This window comes from Microplitis demolitor, chromosome 7 (genome assembly GCF_026212275.2).
Source record: "Microplitis demolitor isolate Queensland-Clemson2020A chromosome 7, iyMicDemo2.1a, whole genome shotgun sequence".
Classification (NCBI taxonomy): Eukaryota; Metazoa; Arthropoda; class Insecta; order Hymenoptera; family Braconidae; genus Microplitis; species Microplitis demolitor.
The window spans coordinates 18,676,221-18,697,196 of record NC_068551.1 but is presented as its reverse complement, the minus strand read 5'-3'; the positions used below and the strand labels follow the sequence as shown (position 1 = coordinate 18,697,196).

General features: G+C 32.9%; 1 protein-coding gene across 8 annotated transcripts in view; it reads right to left on the bottom strand.

Moving 5' to 3' along the window:
- LOC103574172 (putative transcription factor capicua) overlaps positions 1 to 20,976 on the bottom strand; it is a 32,623-nt gene that overhangs the window by 4,717 nt on the left and 6,930 nt on the right. The window contains exons 1-17 of one of the 8 annotated variants that reach the window (XM_053740343.1): positions 18,701 to 19,939; positions 8,294 to 8,608; positions 7,245 to 8,208; positions 6,914 to 7,156; positions 6,676 to 6,787; positions 5,621 to 6,599; positions 5,207 to 5,515; positions 4,401 to 4,620; positions 4,131 to 4,214; positions 3,254 to 3,540; positions 2,555 to 2,968; positions 2,139 to 2,466; positions 1,766 to 2,061; positions 1,286 to 1,514; positions 1,002 to 1,217; positions 554 to 823; positions 298 to 478 (exon numbers count right to left, since the gene is read on the bottom strand). In XM_053740343.1, coding sequence (XP_053596318.1) covers positions 298 to 478; positions 554 to 823; positions 1,002 to 1,217; positions 1,286 to 1,514; positions 1,766 to 2,061; positions 2,139 to 2,466; positions 2,555 to 2,968; positions 3,254 to 3,540; positions 4,131 to 4,214; positions 4,401 to 4,620; positions 5,207 to 5,515; positions 5,621 to 6,599; positions 6,676 to 6,787; positions 6,914 to 7,156; positions 7,245 to 8,208; positions 8,294 to 8,371 — 5,210 coding nt within the window. In that variant the 5' untranslated portion in view covers positions 8,372 to 8,608; positions 18,701 to 19,939. Of the gene's footprint in view, positions 1 to 297; positions 479 to 553; positions 824 to 1,001; positions 1,218 to 1,285; positions 1,515 to 1,765; positions 2,062 to 2,138; positions 2,467 to 2,554; positions 2,969 to 3,253; positions 3,541 to 4,130; positions 4,215 to 4,400; positions 4,621 to 5,206; positions 6,600 to 6,675; positions 6,788 to 6,913; positions 7,157 to 7,244; positions 8,214 to 8,293; positions 8,609 to 9,900; positions 10,256 to 18,700; positions 19,940 to 20,976 lie in introns of those variants that run through there. The other 7 variants (XM_053740337.1, XM_053740344.1, XM_053740340.1 and 4 more) reach the window with 7 other exon arrangements.

Here is a 20,976-nt window from a genome sequence, read left to right as displayed (position 1 = left end):
CTCAGGGAGTTAATATGGAATTGCTCGGTAGTTGGAATAAAAAGATAAACTTTGAAATGTTCAGGGATGTTGCGGAATGTTCTCGAATACTCTCAAGTGTTCTGGGATGTTTTAGAAATTAATAGAAGACGAAAATTCCAGCCCTTACATCTTCAAAACCACGTTCTTCAGGTAAAAACGGGAACCTTCTTCATGAATGGGGGATAAAGGGCTACCATACATGTAACTCCCTAGATCTTATCATGTATAAATACACGCAGCATTAAAAGAGACTTTGATAATATAATAATTACTGACCTATCCATTCCATCCTCAACATTTTTCTTGAAGAATGAGCCTTTTTTAGTAGACGCCGAAGGAGAAGCTAAAGGTTCCGCTGAATTTTGTCCCTGTGATTCGGAATTTGTAACATTTCTTTGACGATTATCTGTAAGTTGAGATGCATTTCCTTGCTCTCCAGTATTTGACGTTGGTACAGCTACAAATAATTATTGAATATATTATAAATATGACTACAAATAATAATTAATAATTACTGATGACTATTGATTACCTAAAGATTGTCTTCGCTGCAAAGGAGCCCGTCCAAGTTGAGCAGGCGTTGGTGCCAACATAAACGGAGCTTTATTCTGTCCAGCGTCATTATTCCTACCAGAGGATTCTTCAACAGAGTAAAACACACCCGAGGAATGTTCACTGACACTTTGATTAGCGTGAGGTGTATGAGGAGTATGAGGCGTTGATGGCTGCATGTGTTTTTCACTTCCCGAGGATAAATGCATGCTACTTTCTTTCCTTTCTTGTTCGACTTTTAAATTATTGCCTTTAAAAATTAGATTAATAAATTAATTTATAGTGATACTGTTAGTCGACGTCTAATAATTTTTTTTCAAAACGATAAATTATAAAAAAAATAATATTTTAAAAAATTGCACCTATAATTTATTAAATTTTCTACATGTGCATATTTTTTTTTTGTAATTGATTTGTTAAAAACTTACCACAAAATTGCACGTGATTATTTGACATCAAATTATCCTTTTTCTCTGGCTCCGCTAATCGAGCAATTGAATGTCCAATTGACTCACGATGACTTGGTGTACTGGGATTCGAATTAGTAACAAGTGAATGAGATTTAGTGACAATTACACTAGGTGTTTCTATTTTACTTCCAGTTACAGCAAAACCTTGTACTGATAGATTACGATTTCCAGCATCTATATTAATTTAAATAAATTAAATTTAACACTTTGATATAATTAATTATAAAAAATAAATAACTTACCAGAAATAGGAATATGAAAACTAGGGAATAACATCCTGGGATGCTGTCCAGTTGGTCCAAGATATTGTGCGGTACCCTGTTGTTGTTTAGAAACAGCCACCAAATCATTATTTAATAATGTAAGAGTAAGCGGGGGTTGATAGGGAGCGACTGTTGTTTGGGAACGGTGAGTTGTGATTGGCTGCAAAGGCTGATGTTTCAGCACAGCCATCATCGGTTTTGATCCAATCTGTTTAGCACCGTCACAATACGTGTTACAGTTTTTTATTATTTTATAAATTTTTTACATCGAAAATTTTTAATTCGCATGATAATTTTTCGTGTAAAAACAAATACTTCAAGTGAAGGTGGAAAAGTTGAGTAAAGAGAGAAAATGAATGTTTTTTGGCGGGTGATATTCAATGACGGATTAGATTTATTTTATTTAAAAATTTTCTAAGCATCTATAGTAAAAATATGTATTTAAATATGAATATTTACCGAGTGCAATACTGATGCAGCAGTAAATTTCGAGATGCTTCGACCGTTTTCATTGTGGACACTCGATACTAAATTATTGACACTATATTGAGTTGCGTACTGCTGATCCCCTTTTATAGGTTCTGGTTTAACGACTTTTGGGGATATTGGCATCGTTATGAAAGCACCTCCTTTTGGTTGAAATCCCGACACTCCAGTAGGATTTACCGGACTGAGATAAGAGTAAGGTGGCAGTACTGATACTGTTCCGCCTTTATCTATGGACGCGTGATGATATTTTGTTGTTGTTTCAGTACCTGATTATTAAAAAATTTCAAATTTATTTTTACGGTAATAATAATTATAATTTAATTTTAAAAAAATATAAAAATACCTTTAATAGGTTTGGGACGGCACGTAATTTCTGTATTAATATTCTGATTATTCTGGCCTTCCCTATTCTGACCACTAACCGGTGAATATCTTGACTGATTAAAATTATTTTCCGTATTTTCGTCTTGCTGCATCTCAACACCATTATCAGCAGCCTTGGGTTTTGCTTTCAAGTCTGTATCAGGCTGAGGATCCTCACAAATAACCATTTGATGATCATCGTCAGACGCATTACCATCTTCCTCTTGTTTTACTCCAAAATCCGAGTTATCCGTTTGCATTTGATGCTCATGAACTCGTTGAGGCGGATGAGATTGACTAACATTATTCTGATAAAAATAAATGAAAAAAAAACCATTGATTTAAATTTAAAAACTCTTTCACTGCCGACTACATAATTTTTGAATGTTTAGTTACCTCAGTACTTGATATCTCATTATATACAGCAGTAACAGGAACGTAAATTTCATCCGAACCACGCGGTGTCAACGGAACATCTTCACTAGAAGGACCCACATCCGTTTCCTCTCCCGTACTATTGAGCTTGCTTCTCGATTCATTGCCCTTGAAGCTAGTCGTCGAAGATTTCCGTCTATCTTTGCTACACCATTTCCAGTCAGGATGAGCTTTAAAGTGCGCCTCTTTAACTTCTGACGCTAAATCATGATATTTTTGTTTTTCTTCAGGACCTAATGCATACCACCATTCACCTAGTATTTTAGACACTGTACGATTGTCTTGGTTTGGATGTCTCTGATGTACAACAGCTCGATGACGTTTTGAAAATATCATAAAGGCATTCATTGGACGCCTTATTCGCGGATCTTTTGACTATTAAATTTAATTTATAACAATATAAATATAAATAATTAGTACATTACACAGCAAGGGAGGAAAGTAGGACATTTCAACCTGCGTATAATTACCCGGTGGCAAACACGCAGATTGGGACATCTCACCTTCCGCAATGTGTATACGATTTTTCACCCGATCTGCACTTGAAAGTTTTAATTTCTGGCTCTGCTTTTCATAAAAGAAAAGAACGACTTTCTTCCCTCTAAATGGGACAGGAATTTAAACTTTCGGTGCAGGTGTAAAAATAAATAAATACAATACCTTAACTGACGGACTTTGAGGCTCTTTACTATGAAGTGCGCTGAGAGATTGACTACGTCGTTTATTTGAATTAGCCTCTATTTCAGCAGGAGTAGTCGGCTCGGCTTCAAACACATCATCATCCTCCTCTTCAGCCGGTGTAATAGGATCTGGTGCTGGTCCCGATGGTGGTTCTTCACCAGCATTCCCAATATTCAATGGTATTGGTGGTGCGCTAAGGGGTGGACTCAATGCCGATGGTGGTGGACTCACTTCCGGCTGATCTACCACTGTCTGCCAGGAAAAAGCTGCAATGAAATTTTTTGGAGTTAATTGCGATGAATGTGGTTAGTAGCGTAGCACAGGAAGTGGAAATTTAAATTTGAATTTTTATTTATTTTTAAATTTTTAAAAATAGACAGGAAATTTGAAAATAAGTTTTTTTGTAGACCCAATACTGCAACCCTGGATAATGTAATCATATATATACATATACACATACGCAAGTAGTCAATGCATTGTGAATCATGAGTGTTGATGAAAATAAAGTTATTTATTTTTTTAAATATTTAAATGTATTGTTGCCTTGTACCAATTTTTAGGATTATCGTGGAGCTTAATGATTATGATGTTATAATTTATCCCCCCCCCCCTCACACACACACATACACACAATAGTTCAAGAGGTTATTAATAAGTAAAAGAAACTGCAGTGAAGCGAGGATTGTCCAGCAATTGTATGACGCACGGTGGTAAATGTTAGTATTATTTTTAAAAATCTAAAGAATTAGTACAAGTAGGCATCGCATTAATTATCATGAGTAATACCACCGACGTAATAAAAGCCTGCAATAAGCATTAATTATTTAGATCATACACATCAGTTGATGATCCGAACCTTTTTTCCAATTGCGCACGGAATTGCTGTTGTGCAATGGCGGAGGATGGTGTTGATATACAGGAGATACTTCATGACTGGCATCTGTGGAATCCTTGTTATTTAGTTTTTAAATTCATTTTACATGCAGCTAATTATTAATTTAACATATATGTATATATAATTAATTAATTAAATAATACATAATATAAGTCATATTTTTTATCATATGAAAATAGAGTAATATATCAGTGGTGTTTTTATATATTTATTTATTAAGTAAATACTTACAGACAACACCGTTGCTTTTATTGTTGTCCTCACAGTGAGACAACGGCTTTGGTACTTGAACTAAATGACTCGGCTGAACAATAACATGTTGATAAACACTGGTAGGTGCTGATGTATTTGTGATAGCTGATGTTGTTGACATTACAACGCCAGTTGACATTGGTTGAGTCTTTAATAAATCCACGGGAGTTACATGAAGTCCAATTACTTTACTTCCCGGCTGTGAAAAATAAATTTAATTTTTTGATAATGATAATTATTGAACGAGTTATCAAATAAAATAAATAATCTTAGTACTGTGGTTAAAATATCGCGTTACTAATTCTAAAAGTACTTATATTTTACTGAAATTAAATACTTATATGATACTGAAATTAAACAACGTCTAATAATTTTTTCATTTTTTTAAAAATGATAAATTAAAAAAAAAATTGCACTGATAGTTTTTTAAATTTTCTACAAGTGCATATTTTTGCTTTTTTTTTTTTTAAATCATTCTATTGTTACACGCCCTCTTGACTTTAGGAAACTCTCTAAAGCTAAAAGGGTGTATAATTTTTCTTCATTCTCAATCGTTTTGCAGACTTATTTTAAAAAAGGGCGCATGATTTAAATTATACGCGCTTTTGGCTTTCAAAATTTTTGCAAAATTTCGAGTTTTAGAATAAGTTTACAATATGATTAGCAATTTAAAAAAAAAAGTTATACGGCCTTTTGGTTTCAAAGTTAGTGACTAAAGCCAAAAGAGCGTATAAAAACGTAAGTCCTTTTGAAACTAGACGCGATATTATGATGAGGATTTTTACCTGTGATATTATTGACATTTTATCAGGATGAGCGGACGGTATCACATTAGATTGTGGTGGTTGACATGTAGTTTGATGTAATTGTGACTGCACCTGTTCCATATGATTCATCATACCTTGTCGGTATTTATCATCTTGAGTGATATGTACCGACTGCACCTCAGTTCCATTCTTTATAACCAGATATTTCTTATCGTGTTGTACTTGTGACTGTGACAAGTGTTGCTGTTGTTGTTGTTGCTGGTGCTGCTGTTGCTGCTGCTGCTGCTGTTGATGATGGTGATGGTGATGATGATGATGAAGCTGAGACTGTTGATGTGAATGCTGAGATTGTAAACCGTAAATTGATTGATTCGGTATCTGGGGTTGAGCATAGTCGACAGGAATATCTTGAGATTTATGAATAAGGCTTACATTGTGTGTAGAAGTAGGGACCGGAAGAGAAATATGCGGTGAGTGTGGTGATTTCAAGTGCTGTGTATTTTGCTCGTTTATCTCCGTGTGATTTGCGAACCCATTGTTAGACGTAAGTGCATGCTGGAGAATTATTCCCTGTTGTTGTTGTTGTTGTTGTTGTTGTTGTTGTTGTTGTTGTTGTTGTTGTTGTTGTTGTTGTTGTTGTTGTTGATGCTGCTGCTGCTGTTGCTGCTGCTGAGTAATAGACGTCACGACTGAAGGATGCCGCGACGGTGGACCCTGTTCAGACCAAGTCAATGTAGGATTTTGCATGGGCACTGCACGTCCAACTGGTGAGATTCGGATAACGCTTGTTCCCAAATTTGGTGGCACCGGGGCTGTCTGTGGAGGTCGATTCGGCCTCACCATACGATTCGGCTCAGGTTTTATAACTTGCTGATACTGAACAGTAAAACTTTGCTGCGTTGGCGAGTGTTTCCATTTAGCACCAGGCGAAATAAGTGACGTAGCATGATGCGCTGGACTGGATATTGGCATAAATACGTTGTTTTGGTTTAATCCTAGAGGCGGAACTGGTGATTGACTTATACAAGGTGATATGGAAGAATGAGCTGTTGGAGATGAGAATGCTGGTGTTGCTGAACGTGAACTGCCTAATGATACGAGCATATTGGCAGCTTCTGTTTCTTCTTGATCAAATCGTCCAGTCATTCGTCGATCACTGTAATTTGGTGAGGTATCTGAGTCTCTGGATGTTTCCTCACCACCACCATGAAAAGCATTTGTGGGTCCACGTAAACCTGAACCTTTTAAACTTAAATGACGAGAACAGTAACCACGCCGTTGACTTTCTTTTGAGCAGCCTTCTTTACTACACAGTCTACGCCATTGTTTCCCATTAAATTTTTTTCTAATTCCATTTGGAGTGGCCACTATGTCACCCTTTTTATATTTATGTGGCGTTGCCGCCTGAGATCTGGTGATAAATATTTATTGAGTGAATTAAAGTTTATTATTCAATGATACACTTAATTATTAAATGCTGTACATACCTGGGTGTAGCTGCCTGAGAACGGGGGGTTATACTACGCTGCTCTACTAAGCTACTGGTACTGCCACGGCTCTGCATACTACTCCGTTTACTGCTCCCTGATAATTTTGCATCTGTCAGTTAAATATATCCATACATTACTTACACAATAAGCTTAATATTAAATCATATTGTCTGTAGACGTCGCTGATAAATATGCAACATGTCTATTCCGTCTATGACAAAATGATTGGGCTAACCTGCATCTGAGGGAAATGTGATATCCTCCCTATCGAGATCATCCTCGCTCTCCAGATCGTCGTAAGGTCTACTGCCGTTGCTCAGAGTTGCATTGGCAGAATGCACTGCAGTGCTAATTGTCATGAGAGGACTAGTTCCCGTAGTACGGTAATATCCACTGGAGTCATTGTGACCTGGCAAGTGAGAGGTATGATGCAGAAGAATTGGCATTGGAGCATCTAGAGAATTTCTGTATCCATGATCTGATAATTTAAATTTAAATTAATGTAATTAAATTTTCTAACTTGATAAATTAAAAATTGACGGAAAAAAAATAGTAAATTAACGAACCAACTGAATCAACTCTTCTCGGCTCACTTTCCATCATACTCTCTTCCAGCTCGTCCCACCATGGAGGCTGGACAAGCCGTAAATCCGCTCGTTTAACAAAAATAGTTTCACTCTTATCGTCATCCCGCTGAATTTTAACAACAAAACTCGGCTGAGGCTTTGTCGATATTTTGCACACAGTCCCATTAATAAAGGATGCGCCCGTCGTTAAATATCTAACACAAACTTTAGCGTCCACTTTAACTTGTCCTACTGACGGGCTAGCATCACTAATGATATCATATTTACCAGCACCCAACACATCACTGTACCTCACTAATGTATGTTCACCCTCAAACTCAACGTAAATTTCACCATGACCACCAGCATCTCTAATAACACCCGGGTAATAACGCGAATCCCTTAATGCAAGTACATGATGATCGCGCCACTCACTGAGGTCAAGAATCGGAGTAGGTCGTGGACGCGAACGTGATGGTTCCTCGCGTAATGAATAATCGACGGCCGTACTTTGTGGCGGTTGTTGCACCACAGTCTGGGTGGATTGATAGCAATCCGACTGCTGATGATGAAGCTGCTGCTGTTGCTGCTGCTGCTGGAGATGGTGGGTCTGTTGAGGTGAGAGCTGAGACTGGTTCAGCGATGGTATTGTATGTGGAATTTGAATACTAGGTTGTGTCATTGTCTGCTGAGCACAAACTACCTGTTTATTTGTATTCAAACTGACGACATTGCTGATGACATTACTCGTTTTGTCCATTTCCTCCAGCTCTGACGGATCGAATTTTCTCTTCTTTGGAAGTTTTTTAGCGCTTATCGTTGGATCCGACGGATCGCGCTGGGGTGGTGGCGGCGGTGGCTGCTCAATCACCATTTTTTCATCCATGGTAGCACAGCCACTGCTCAGCGAGTCACGTTTTTCGTGCATCTCTGGATGTGCTGTCAGCATATTCGCCAACTCACGCTGCTCTAAACAAAAATTTACAAATTTATTTAATACTTATATTTATATAATTGACATATATTTATATGGTTTTTTATATACTTACAGTCCATATGGTCTTTGAGAGACTCATGACCGGTGTACAGTGACTCTGTAGTGGAGTATTGACAATAACTGGGTGCATACCTCAGCACCCGACTGTCGGGGACAGGATGCGTTAATTCAAAATCAATTATATCACTTTTGCTGGCTAGTAATAGTACCGATGAACTATCGGCAGCAACTCCTAGCTCCAAATTTTCATTCCAGCCCCAGCTGCCAAGCATTCTACTCTCACAAGTTCCCCAAATCGCACTCACGCCTCTTACTCTTTATCTCCCCGTTGTTTTTTATACTTTTCTCCACTTTTCAGATAATTTATCTGCAAACAGAAATAAAAAAATAATTATTATCCTCATTATCGTCATTCATATTAATAAATAAATAAATAAATATAAATACATATATATTTATAAATAATATCACAAGATACATCGTGTCACCTGTTGTACATTCATTCATATATATTTGCGCGTACGCAAACTCACGGCTAATGCAATCATCCGTCGGAAAATTTAATACATATATGTGTACTATACTATACACATGACAACACATTCATCCAATCAGCATTTAAACTTTCCATTAAAATATTATCTTGTCAATTTAATAATTATTTATCAATCATCGGCGAATGACATTTAAATTTATCAGCCAAATTAATTTGTATTTTTATTTTTTCAGACTAAATTTATATTAATAAATTTATTTTTTTTTTTTAAACCTGAGCTAAAATAAATAATCATGATCATTATACTCATTATATATATGTGAATGACCAATGGTTAATTATTTATTGTGATAATAAGGTAACGTCTTATAATTTTTGGACTTCTTTCAAAAGTAAAATAATTAAAAAAAAAAAAAATTTTTTAGTTGCACCTATAGTTTATTAAATTTTCTGCATGTGCATATTTTTAGTTTTTTTTTTTTTTTTTGTAATTGAATAGTTTAAAAAAAAAAACTAAAAATTGTAAATCGTTTGTTAACTTCTGGATCATTAATTTACAATACTGGTTAGCTGACCTCTAATAATTTTTTCAAATCGATAAATAGAAAAAAAAAAATATTTTAAAAAATTACACCTGTAGTTTATTAAATTTTCTACATGTGCATATTTTTTTTTTTTTAATAATTAAATAGTTTAAAAAAAATTCTGAAAATTATCTGTTAACTTCTGGATCATTGATTTATCGTATTTTTTATACAAGTGTATAAGATTGATATCTATTAGAAAAAAAATGGTGCTCAGAGTAAAGCGTACTATAAAATCCTCAACGCTACGATCCCGGCGTGCCGTGATTTGAGCAAGAATTCAACATCATCAAGTGTGTAGTGTGATATACATTTTATTATGCCGGAATAGCATATTAGATTGACGCAATATACTCACGTCAGGCGAAAAATTTACACTTACTTACATTACGCACACATTAAATATATAATTACACAAATATCTATTTATAAATAAGTTATAATCGGCAAAATAAAAAAAAATAAAAAAATAATTGTTATAAATATTTAATTACGGCTATGAATAAAACGAGCAATTTTTTTTTTTTTTTAGCATTCATTAATTAATTTACAAGACTATTAATATACAAGTGTACGTACACGTGACGAGCACACGTTATTTTTCATAACTCCAATTCATAAATTCGTGACAAAACTATGGGTAATTGTATCACAACACTTGTACACTTATTAAATAATACTAGGAAGTGGAACCTTGACAATTAATAATATTTTTTTTGTTATTTATAATTTTCAGTTCTATTAATAACAGACACTAGTGGCGACGAAGATTAAAAAGTTTATTTTTAAAAAAAATTCTAGTTCACTTAGAAGAGTAAAAAATGTAATGAGTAAGAAGCAAAAAAAGGCGGAAAAAATTGAACACTTTGATTGCTACTTGACTGAGTATGAGCAGCTAGAGGTACAGATGGCAACGAATAGCCAGCTCGACGTTATAGTGGCGGAATTTAAGACTAACATACGTATATATCTATACAGACATCTATACATCTTGTTTCTTTCTCATTCTTTATTCAAACTGTCTTTATCTTTTTGTCTTTCATTTTTGCTCTCGCGTTAACGCGTTCTCTCCCTCACAGTAGAGAGACAATTACCTCCGCATCACTCTACTCTACTACCTCCTCATTGGGTTTCTTTGTGGCTTTCTCTCAATAAGGATTTTTAAGCTACACTGACACACAGGTAGACGTCGTTTTCGTTTTGTCTCAGTCATTGAGTGTAACCATCAGGAGGATTAACAAATTCGAAGTAAAATAAAAATAAAGAAAAAAAAAATCTATTGTCAAAGGACATTTTTACTTGTAAAAATAAAAGAATATGGTTATTATTTTAAATATTTTTAAAAAATCTTTTACTTTTTTTTACACATGAAATGGTAAAAAAATTTTTTAATTAAATGCTGGATTGAAATGAAGGCTGGAAAAGTTTATATGAAATTAAAAAAATAAGCAAACTTTACTTGGTATTTTTGCCGGTACGGTTTTGCGCGAATGATGAGAAGGAATAAAAATAAAATATCCAAGGGTCAGGAGTATACTGAAAACATCAGGTAAAGAGAGAAGACTATAGTGTACTGATACCTTACAAAAGTACACCTGAAAGAATTCATCCATGTCGAAGTAAAGGGACTCTTAACAACTTGTAACCGATACCTGAGTGTATAGTAAAATAAATATAATACTGAATCTCTTGCGAATTTTTTACTCTTTTTAAAGAAAAAATTTATTATTATTATTGTTATTATTAATAAAAATAAAAACATAAATTTATTTATATGAAAAAGTATTTAAATTTTAGTTAAAATGTAAATTATATTAAAAAGTGTATGGTAAAAAAATAAATACAAGTAAAATAAAAAAATAAAAACGAAGACTGTCAAAAGGAGAATGAATGAATTGATATAGTCAAGGGAGATACACCTGCATTGCCGTAAAAACCCCAGGGGGTGTCGCCCTTTTTCTTGAACAAGGTATCTTAACAACTTGTAACCGATACCTGTGCGCTATGAAGAACTCGAGAAAACTCAAGAGTCGTAGTGCCCGTCATCAATAGGGTATTGCTTTACGCGAATAATAAAATTTTCCCTTTAACCTAGGCCTCTTATTTTTCTCCTTCTTCTTCTCTATATCCCGCAGTGTCTTTTAAATTTTTGTTACCTTGACAATACACCAATTGTGTGTAGTTTTACTACAGACAGACCTAGTAATGGTTACGCGACTAAATTTGTGTGTCGGGTGGCGCATAAATCATCGTCTGTAAATTTTCAAGTGGCTGTAAAAAAAGAAATAGAAAAGAAATAGAAATAATAAAATGAAAAAAAAAAAAAAAAATAGTGGAGAGTGGAGGAGTAAAAGAATAAGTGAAGATGAAGAAGAAGAAAAGAGGGTAAAGATTTTCGAGGGTACGCCACTTATTTCTTGAGAACAGGTCGGTGTACTCGGAAGAGATACTGGGATATTATACTGCACTACCACACTACTATATACTATGACTATATATATATATATATATATATATATATATATATATATATATATATATATATATATATATGCACTAGTATAAATAGTAATGTAAGTAGTAGTGTAAGTGAGAATAGTAGTATTCTGTTGAGTTCCAACACTGGCAGAAGGGAGTTGTAGTATAAGTACAAGTAGAATAAAAGAAAAGACACTGCGAGGAAAATGAGAGGAATTGTTTGAAGGAACATGGAGACAGATACCCCCTCAATGCACCTGCTTTGCTGAAAAACTCATTCTATAGGGTCTTTTATTTTTGAATGTACTGGGCCAAGAGGACAAATTTTCAAGGATTCTTTTATTACCCGACGCCATCTCTTGACGCCACCTTTTTATTATTTTTTTTTTCATTACTCCAAAAAAATATTAATTAATATTATATTATTTAAAATATTAAAGTTTTTGTACGTCGTCTGCAGACTGCATGATAAAATATTTAATAAAATTTTTTATGAAAATTTAAAAAATATATTTATAGAATGTCGATATTAAAAAATTCATGTAATATTTATGGTTGAATTTTATTGATTGTTTTAAAATAACATTTATGATATGTCTAGGTTGATCATAGAATTAATTATATTTATAAACTTTTATTATCAATCGTTTATTAACGTTGATAGTAAATTTATTATTAGATTTTTGATAGGAGATAAAAATTTTAGTTTATTAAATTTTTATATGAATTCTGATAAATAAATAATTAAAAAATATTTAGTGATTGATATTATAAATTATATAAATATATTTATTTTGATATATTAATCATAGGTATTTTATATTTATGCAGACTTTAATTTGAATAAAATATTTAGATCTGGTCTACAGTCTGCAGTAGATTAAAATTCAACGAGTTGTTAGATATGAATGAAGCACTTTATATATTTATATATATATATTTTTTCACAGAATAACCGCGAATTCAAGTACCAACAGTAAAGTTCATCAGTACTTAATAATTAATTAATCATACGAATGATTAATAAAATTATTAAGTATAAATTGTGATGACAACAGCAAAAACAAGTATATTAACAACAAATAAATATCAAACATTAAATTTTTGAGATAATGGCATAGAAATTTATATGGAAAAAATTTAATAAAATATTTTAAACTTTAAATTTTTAAATTAGTAAAATTAAAATTTAATATTCGGAGTAAATACGAATTTTATTTAAATTCAAATTCACTTCGTCACTCGGAGTTCCGGAGTTTGAGAAAAAATCATTCCGCATATGGAGTAAATAGAGTTTGTTTTTCCAATGGAGTGATTTTGAAGTGAACTAGATTTTATTTAAATCCGATTTTGAGTTTCAATGCCTTCGGCGTAAATTTACATAAATAAACAGTAATCCGCTCTGCATTTACTTCGAATTTAATCTGCTTTTACTCCAAAAATTTTTTACAGTGCACAAAAAAATAATTTCTCGGCTCAAGAAATTTTTTAGTATTATAAATTGAAAAAAAATTTTTTTCTTAAAACGAGATATAATTTTGTTGCACCAAGAAATCCTTCTTTTCTGTACAATATAAAATATAATAATAATTAAATTTTAAAAAATTATTAGTATAACAATAACATCAAAGAAACAACTCAGTTGAATATTATATCAAAGGTTAGTCAATACAAGCGAGCCAGTTCTCTCTCCTTTAAAAAATTTATTATTCATAGAGAATAAAAATCTTTCATGCAGGTAATAATAAAAAAAAAATAATAATAATAATGAAAGAAAAAAAGAGTGATATTATGAATATGTTAAGTGACAATAGAGACCCTGAATGTCTTTGACACTAATCAATGGACTTGTTACGCCAGCCGTGAATCGATGCGCCCCATAAACACGTGGTCTACATTGCGTGTGTTGCAGCGTAAAAATAAAATGCCTAATGACGTATACATAGATATATAGATGAACATATATATGTACATCTATATATCTATGTGTTATAAGAGAGGGAGAGCAAATCGATTAAGTCTCTTCTATTCTACTCTACACTAAAGTTTACCCGTGTCTCCGTGTATGTAATTCAAAAAAAAAATTATCTCATTTTTTAATTTTTCTAGTAAAAAATTGATACCGTAAATATGTAAAATTTTGTTTTTATGAATCAAAATTTATAGTTAAGATGAAAAGTTATTTAATAGTGACAAAATAAAGTCGTGTTGTATTAAGCATTTAATTCATAATAATAAACCGTTTTGACACAAGGAAAGATGTTATTTTTAATGCACACTACACCTACATCATATTAATATATGTTTATTAATATATATTAATATATTTCAGACAGTAGGTGCATAAAATATAAATAAAGACTTAGAATAGAAGTGTAAAATAAAATGAAATGGATAAGCCAGAAAATATGACACATACATATAATATGTATATATATATATATATATATATGAGGGAGTGCGAAGTAATTTAATGTTATACATATGCAAATAACATAAAATATAACTAAGGATTCAAGTGAGAAGGACAAAATGTAATAAAGAATAAAAAAAATTAATTAACGAATGCATTTAAAGTTACAAACACATTTAACATAAATATAAAGCCTAAACAGCTTTAAAATTATCAATGGATAAAAATAAAATAAATATTAAAATAATAATGATTAAGAAATTAAATAAAAATTAATCACTAAAAAAAGATAATTTAAAACAAATAATCCGGCATCTGATTCTGATTTTATCATTTCTTTTTTTTATTATTATTATTGTAGATAACTCGAGTTAGAATGAAAAAAAATTCTAATAGTATACAATAGAATAATAAAACAGATATATTATTATTCATCTGTTTAATCACGATCAGTATTCTGAACAGATATTAAAAAAAACTCAAGGTCAGATAAACCTCTTTTTCAATTAAAAGAAAAAAAAATAAACATGTATAATAATTATTTTCACTCTCATTAACATACTCTGTTATATTTTCTTATTAATATATGTATTATTATCAATCGAATAAAATGTCTGTGTCTAAAAAATGATATTTTGATCATGTTACTAAGCACTCATGTGATAAAGACGATATAGTTGAGTTTAATTATTGCGAGATTAACCGCGAGCAAGATTACAAAAATATGTAATAAAATAATATGAAATTTAATTTAAAAAAAAAAATTATACTGTGAAAAATTTGTGGAGTGAACGCGTATTAAATAAGGAGGAAATTTGGAGTGAATTACTATTTATTTACTCGAGTAAAATGTACTTTGGAGTTTATTTTAATATTTAAACTCCGAGTAAAGAGTGAATGCATATTTAAATAAATTCTAAACAAACTCCAAATTTACTCTGGCCGAGTGATTTTTTTTTAAAAACTCCGAGACTAAGTGACGGAGTGAATTAAAATCTAAATAAAATCCGTAATCACTCCGAATTCACTTCCGATTTTTTATAGTGTACATAAATATATATACTGTAAAAAAATGTTAGAGTGAACGTGACTATTTATTTATTTAATCTCGAAGTGAAATTTACCTCCGAAGGAGATTCTATTTAAATATCAAAACTCCTTGGATTTGAATAAAATCCCAATTTACTCCAAAGAAAAAACAAACTCCTTATTCACTTCGTATGGGAGTGATTTTTTTGGACTCCGGAACTCCAAGTGACGGAGTGAATTTGAATTTAAATAAAATCCGCGCGTGATCACTTGGAATTCACTCCCGATTTTTTACAGTTTACATAAAAATTACAGAATGAACCAAAATGATTTTTTTGTATTACATACAAATGTAACATAGTCTGTAAAATATAAATCAAGTCGTATCATCAGACAAAGACAGGACTAAAAGCCGAATAATCGCGTCGTATAACGTCTAGTTGAGTGCACACGACTTAAACCATCTATCCAACGATTCTGTAAAATAAAACGAATAGAACTAACGTTACACCGAGAATATATACACTTATATACATACATTACGATTATATATACATGTATTACATATATATTTATACACTTTACTGGTATATATACTACATTAAGAGAACTCTTCGTACTAATGTACGTGCTTGAGTCACCGTCGTCTTGAGTATACAATCCATACAGTGAATTAAAATGAAAAAAGAATTATCTATTCAACTCTACCGGCTGACTATTCGTGATAATAATAATAAAAAAAAAAAAAATTATATCAGTACACTTAGTGTTTAATGTCCACTAATATAAAAATGATAGAATGTAATAAAATAAATTAATGAAATAGAATGAAAATTAAATATGATAGGAAGTTAAGCATTTATTGAAAACGATGCGCTTAGATATTAGCCTCATTATCTTATACATATTACGATGCTCGTTGAGGAGATGGCCGTGGTGCTGGTGATATGGTGTAGTGTTGTGGTCCTACTCCCCGGTGCTATGGTCCGTCGCACTTGGCGTCGGTTCTTCACTACATACACACCAACACAACCCATCCATTGTGAGAAAATTCCTGGCCTCCAGGCGCGTGTTAATATAACATAACACACCAATATATATATATATATATATATATATATATATATATATATATATATATATATATATATATATATATATATATATATATACACGAAAGAGAGTCAAAGCAAGCAATGGAGTACGAAGATAGAACGATATAGGAGCTAGTATAGTACATTATAGTAGTATATATATAAAGAAAGAAGTTGAAGAAGGAGTATAGTGGGTAGGGTGTACGGTAGTGTAGTTGTAGCGGATAGGAGTGGAGTGTGGAGGAGGTTGGCTTGATAAAGGAGGAAGCCGAAGAGAGTTTAAGTAAAGAGACGACAGAGAAAGAACGTTGTCACGGTATGAAATAAATGTATATAGTGGAAAGAGAAAGGGAGGAGAGTGAACTCGCATCGCGGTTGAGACCCGGCACGGTGTAGTGTAGAATTCTCTTTTATGTATATGTATGTGTATATAAATATAAATATATATATTTTGTATAATATTGTGTATTGAGAGAGGGAAAATAACGCGCGCATACACATCAATGCAGATATGGATATTGTATATTAGTGTATATGTATACACGTATATATACAATCACACATGACGTGTGTGAGGGTGTAGTGTGTACGCCTTCACGTTACGAATATAGAATGCTATTATATGGATGACGAATAAAAGTTGTAGCGAGTGAATGAGTGGGCGAGGGTATGGTAAAGGGAATTCATAAGGTTCTATACATCGTCAATATATGTATATACACACTGTTGATATGTTTGTATACGAGTATGCATGTACATGTATGAATATATGGGGTGTATGTTTATACATACATGAGGGATGGGATATTGAGATTTGAGTTAAATCACGAAAGTAAATGCAGGGGTGACGTTAAAGAGATAAGACAGTGGCAGTAGCAGTAGCAATAGCAGTAACATCACAGCTAAATTATATAGACAAGGGAAGTAATATACATGAGTATATAACAGTAGCAGTCGGGTAAATTTAAGTTGAGTGTGTGACAGAATAAGAAAATAAAATTTACGTATGGCGGACATATTATGTATATTATAAATAGACTACATGACGACGACGATAATATATAACTTGTTATACATATATAGAATGCTTAGACGGTTCTTTGGCGTTTCTTCCTTGCTCTCTTCTCCTAACATTACTCCTCTTTGCATTACTCGTTTCTCTACTCTGCTCTGTACTCATAGTCTTCACTTCATGCATGAGCATACTCATATACATATCTATATATATGCATGTGTGTATGTATGTAATGTACACAGAGTAATAGCGAGTGTGCAGCTAGTACAGGGTGGACAGCAAAGTAGAGGCCGTACACGCGCGGCAGCCACGAGCCTCTCGTGCTCGCGACCGACAGAGCAAAACTATGGACAGAGTACTTGCAGTTAAAGAAAGACATATCATCGTACAATATGTGTAGTAATACTACAATCTGTATACCTATATATAAACCAGATAAAGAGAGGGAGAGACAGAGAAAGAGAGAGCAAGAAAAGTACACCGTACAGAACTTATCCTTGTGTGTACGCACGCGCATACATTTATCGTACTCACTCGCTCTCTTGTGCTCGTGTACTATCAGGCTTCACGGTCCATACACCGCACATACACATGCACATAAATATAAAGAGAGAATAAATACATGTACAGCTCTAAGATATATATGTACACATATGTACGTCACACACTACACAGCATAAAGCGCACGCGCGTAGGCAGTGAAGCAAACGAGAGAGCAAGCACCAGAGAACGGGCTGGCTGAACTCTGCTTTACTCTGTCTCACTACTACGTACCTACACATACATAGATATATATACCTATATAAACTCTTTTATTCTTTTTCTTCGTCTTGGCTGTCGTCGTCGTTCGTCGTCTTTACTATGCTGCCCTATACTACCAACACTATGAGTAAATAAACATGCACCAAGACACGCATCGATGATGACACGCACGAGAAATTCATAGGGTGGTCTTTCGCTCCTCGTACTTTACACCAACTAATGTAAAGAATAAAAATAAAAAAAAACATTCTTTACTCTTTTTTAAATATGAGACAGGAAAAAAAGTTAAGGGACTGGTATAAGATAGAGTAATGATATACTTGGATGAGGATTTTTGCTGCTGGTTTCATATTAAGGATAAACTTGATTCTATCACATATTTTTTTTCTCACTCTTATTTCATTCGTTCAATTCGCATACATATATGTAATATATATATACATATAATTGACTAACACCTCTGTGTTACTTCGGGGGCACCAGGCGGACGTGGCGGCATACTCGTCGTGCTGAGAGTACGTATATATACATATATATATATGCATATGGACATTCATGTATGTATTAAATATAGATATATAGATTTACCGTGCACAAGCCGCGAGTCTCCGATGACTACGACGACGTACCACCGAATTATTGACATCTTTTCAAGCCACATGTTTTTAATTCCACACGCGCACACACCACTTCCTTCCTTCTTCTTCGTCTTCTTTAAAACTTTATATTTTATTTATTATTATATTTTTTTTCACCTCACACAACTGTACGCTTCGAAGTATCAATAATCCTCCATATACATTTATATATCTACGTGATTATAAATTGACACATTGAACACACAATAATCCAAAGCTCGTCGCTTGCTACACTTATTATTTAAACAAACAAAATTATTATTATTATTATTATTTTTAAAACAAAACGTCTTCACCCGGCTGCTAGCAACCAGACTGAGATAAACTTACTAGTAAAACCGAGATACGACAAAGAAATAAAAAATATAAATTGAGTGAGTAACGTGTATATATTCTTACACAGGAATAAATGAATGTGGATTACAAATACCAGTGCGATGATAAAGGAGTATGTGATACACGCCCGCGCACATCCTCACTGACAGCCACTACACGGGAAAACCGGCTACGAATGCACCTCGATACACTTTACTATACAACACACTGGTCAATGTTACACACTTGCTTTGTATACATATATATATATATATATACGTATGTATGTATAATATATATATATATATATATATATAGATATGAAACTTGCAACTGATACTACATTACTGGTGATAATTATTCTAATGATGATGATAATTACGATTATGATTCAGCTACTAGGTAATAAACAGCGAGATCAGCTGAGATATCAGAATCTATCACTCAAGTTCGTTGTGCTGGTGCTCAATAAAACTGAGTATGAGTATGAGTTTGTAGTTTATAGTTTAGTTTAGGTAGTAATATGGTCTTACTATTATATCTTCACTCTTCACCACTCTTACTCTGTCCTCTGTCGTACATTACATTGTATTGTGTTATGTGCAAGTAGTATTACTTGGTTGGTTGATGACTGTAGACTGTAGACTGCAGACTGTGTGTATGAGTGAGAGTATTACTGTAGTGTGTAAAATAAGACAAGACGAGACGACACGACCATGGAGGCACCTACGCGAGACTCGCGAACGAACGCGGATACTCAGGAACCAACACACAACAGACTGGGAATGGAAGGCAACCAGGCAAGTGTGGAAGCTATCTAAAGCATTGCAGCAAACCGAACTCTACTCGTATCGAGAACTGACGGAAACGGACTGTAGAGTTCAGCGGTGCAGCAATCGCGCCAAGCGCCCGGGACTTTTTGAATAATGAAAATAAACGCGCGCCTTTTTTTTATCTTACCACCTAAAATACACAAAAATATTTATATTTTTGAGCTTTTTATCGGCGTAGATGTTTATTTTCTTTTTAATTATTTATTTTTATCAATCATTTGTATGCTTATCGGTTTTTTTTTGACATCAATGAAATGAGATAAAGATGCGCGGATTTTTTTATTGAGACTTTAGGCGCTTAAGTCATAATATAAAGTATACTAAATTCCAGAGCCGTAACTTGAAATTATTTTCATGTTTGTTAAGTTTACTATATTTATGGAATGTTATTTTTTTTTGCTTTGTTATTCAACATATGAGTATGTCGGATGGAATTTTATGGAAATACTGTGACGCATAAATTTTGGTTGGGAATAGAAAGTTGTAGGTTCAAGTGTAGTTGTGGTGGTTGTTGTTGTTGTTGTTGTAGATGTTGTCGAAGGGTGGATTGAGTAATGACGGGTTTGAAGGAGAAGTAAAAATGAATGAAGGGCGCCGTAGTCCGTTGTCGCGCCATCAGTTGGATAACAGCGCCATTCATGCTTGCAGAAATGTGCACCGGGCACTTGAGGTTCATCTTGTATGACTTGTATGCCAAAAGGGGATGAAAGATTGCATTGTGCTGTGTGTCCAATCGACTCGTCACGCTCATTCTAATTGCTATTGATTTATTTCTTTTTTTTATATCTGATAATTAGATTTAAAAAATAAGGTAACGACAATATATTTATATATTAATATGAATACACGGAAAAAATGATCTTTTGGTGCTAAAAGTATTTTGCATTATGAATTCAAGACAAAAATTTTAGTCTTCAATTTATAATTCAAAAAATTTCTTGGGTCAAGTAAAAATTTTCATGATACTAAAGTTAGTAGACAATTAACAATTTTCAGATTTTTTTAAACAATTGATTATACAAAAAAAAAAAAAATAAAAATATGCACATGTAGAAAATTTAAAAAACTATAGGTGCAA